This window comes from Eimeria mitis, genomic scaffold (assembly GCF_000499745.2).
Source record: "Eimeria mitis Houghton genomic scaffold, Emh_scaff11239, whole genome shotgun sequence".
In the NCBI taxonomy this organism is placed as follows: domain Eukaryota; phylum Apicomplexa; class Conoidasida; order Eucoccidiorida; family Eimeriidae; genus Eimeria; species Eimeria mitis.
The window spans coordinates 707-1,136 of record NW_013567732.1 but is presented as its reverse complement, the minus strand read 5'-3'; the positions used below and the strand labels follow the sequence as shown (position 1 = coordinate 1,136).

Here is a 430-nt window from a genome sequence, read left to right as displayed (position 1 = left end):
TGACATGTATCTGCAGCAACAAAAATATATTTATATTTTTTTTGTTTTTTTATTTTTTTTATTATATTTACTATCTCCTTTCTCTCCAATATCTCTTTATCTCTTATCTTTATAAATCCATCACCACCATGACCCGATATATATATTAATATATTGCTGCTGCTGCTCCTGCTGCTGCTGCTGCTGCTGCTGCTGCTGCTGCTGCTGCTGCTGCTGAGTGGGGTTCGTTTTTCTTCGGGTGTATAGGCAGCTCCTAACCCCAGCAGCACTTTTATTATATTTTCTTTGTTTACTTCTTTTCCTTTATAATCTATTTCTATATCATCCCAATCAGTACACCCTAAACTACATATATTTTCTTCTTGCTGCTGCTGCTGCTGCTGCTGCTGCTGCTGCTGTTGCTGCTGCTGTTCTTGCTGCTGCAGCTGTT

At 38.8% G+C, this 430-nt stretch overlaps 1 protein-coding gene across 1 annotated transcript in view; it reads right to left on the bottom strand.

The window, feature by feature from the left end:
- Positions 1-145: 145 nt before the first annotated feature.
- Positions 146-430, bottom strand: part of EMH_0100240 (GPI-anchor transamidase, putative) — a gene marked incomplete at both ends in the record, with an annotated part of 841 nt that continues 556 nt past the window's right edge. The window contains 2 exons of the mRNA XM_013494378.1: positions 146-232; positions 294-430. Of these exons, the coding sequence (XP_013349832.1) occupies positions 146-232; positions 294-430 (224 nt within the window). The remainder of the gene's footprint in view (positions 233-293) is intronic.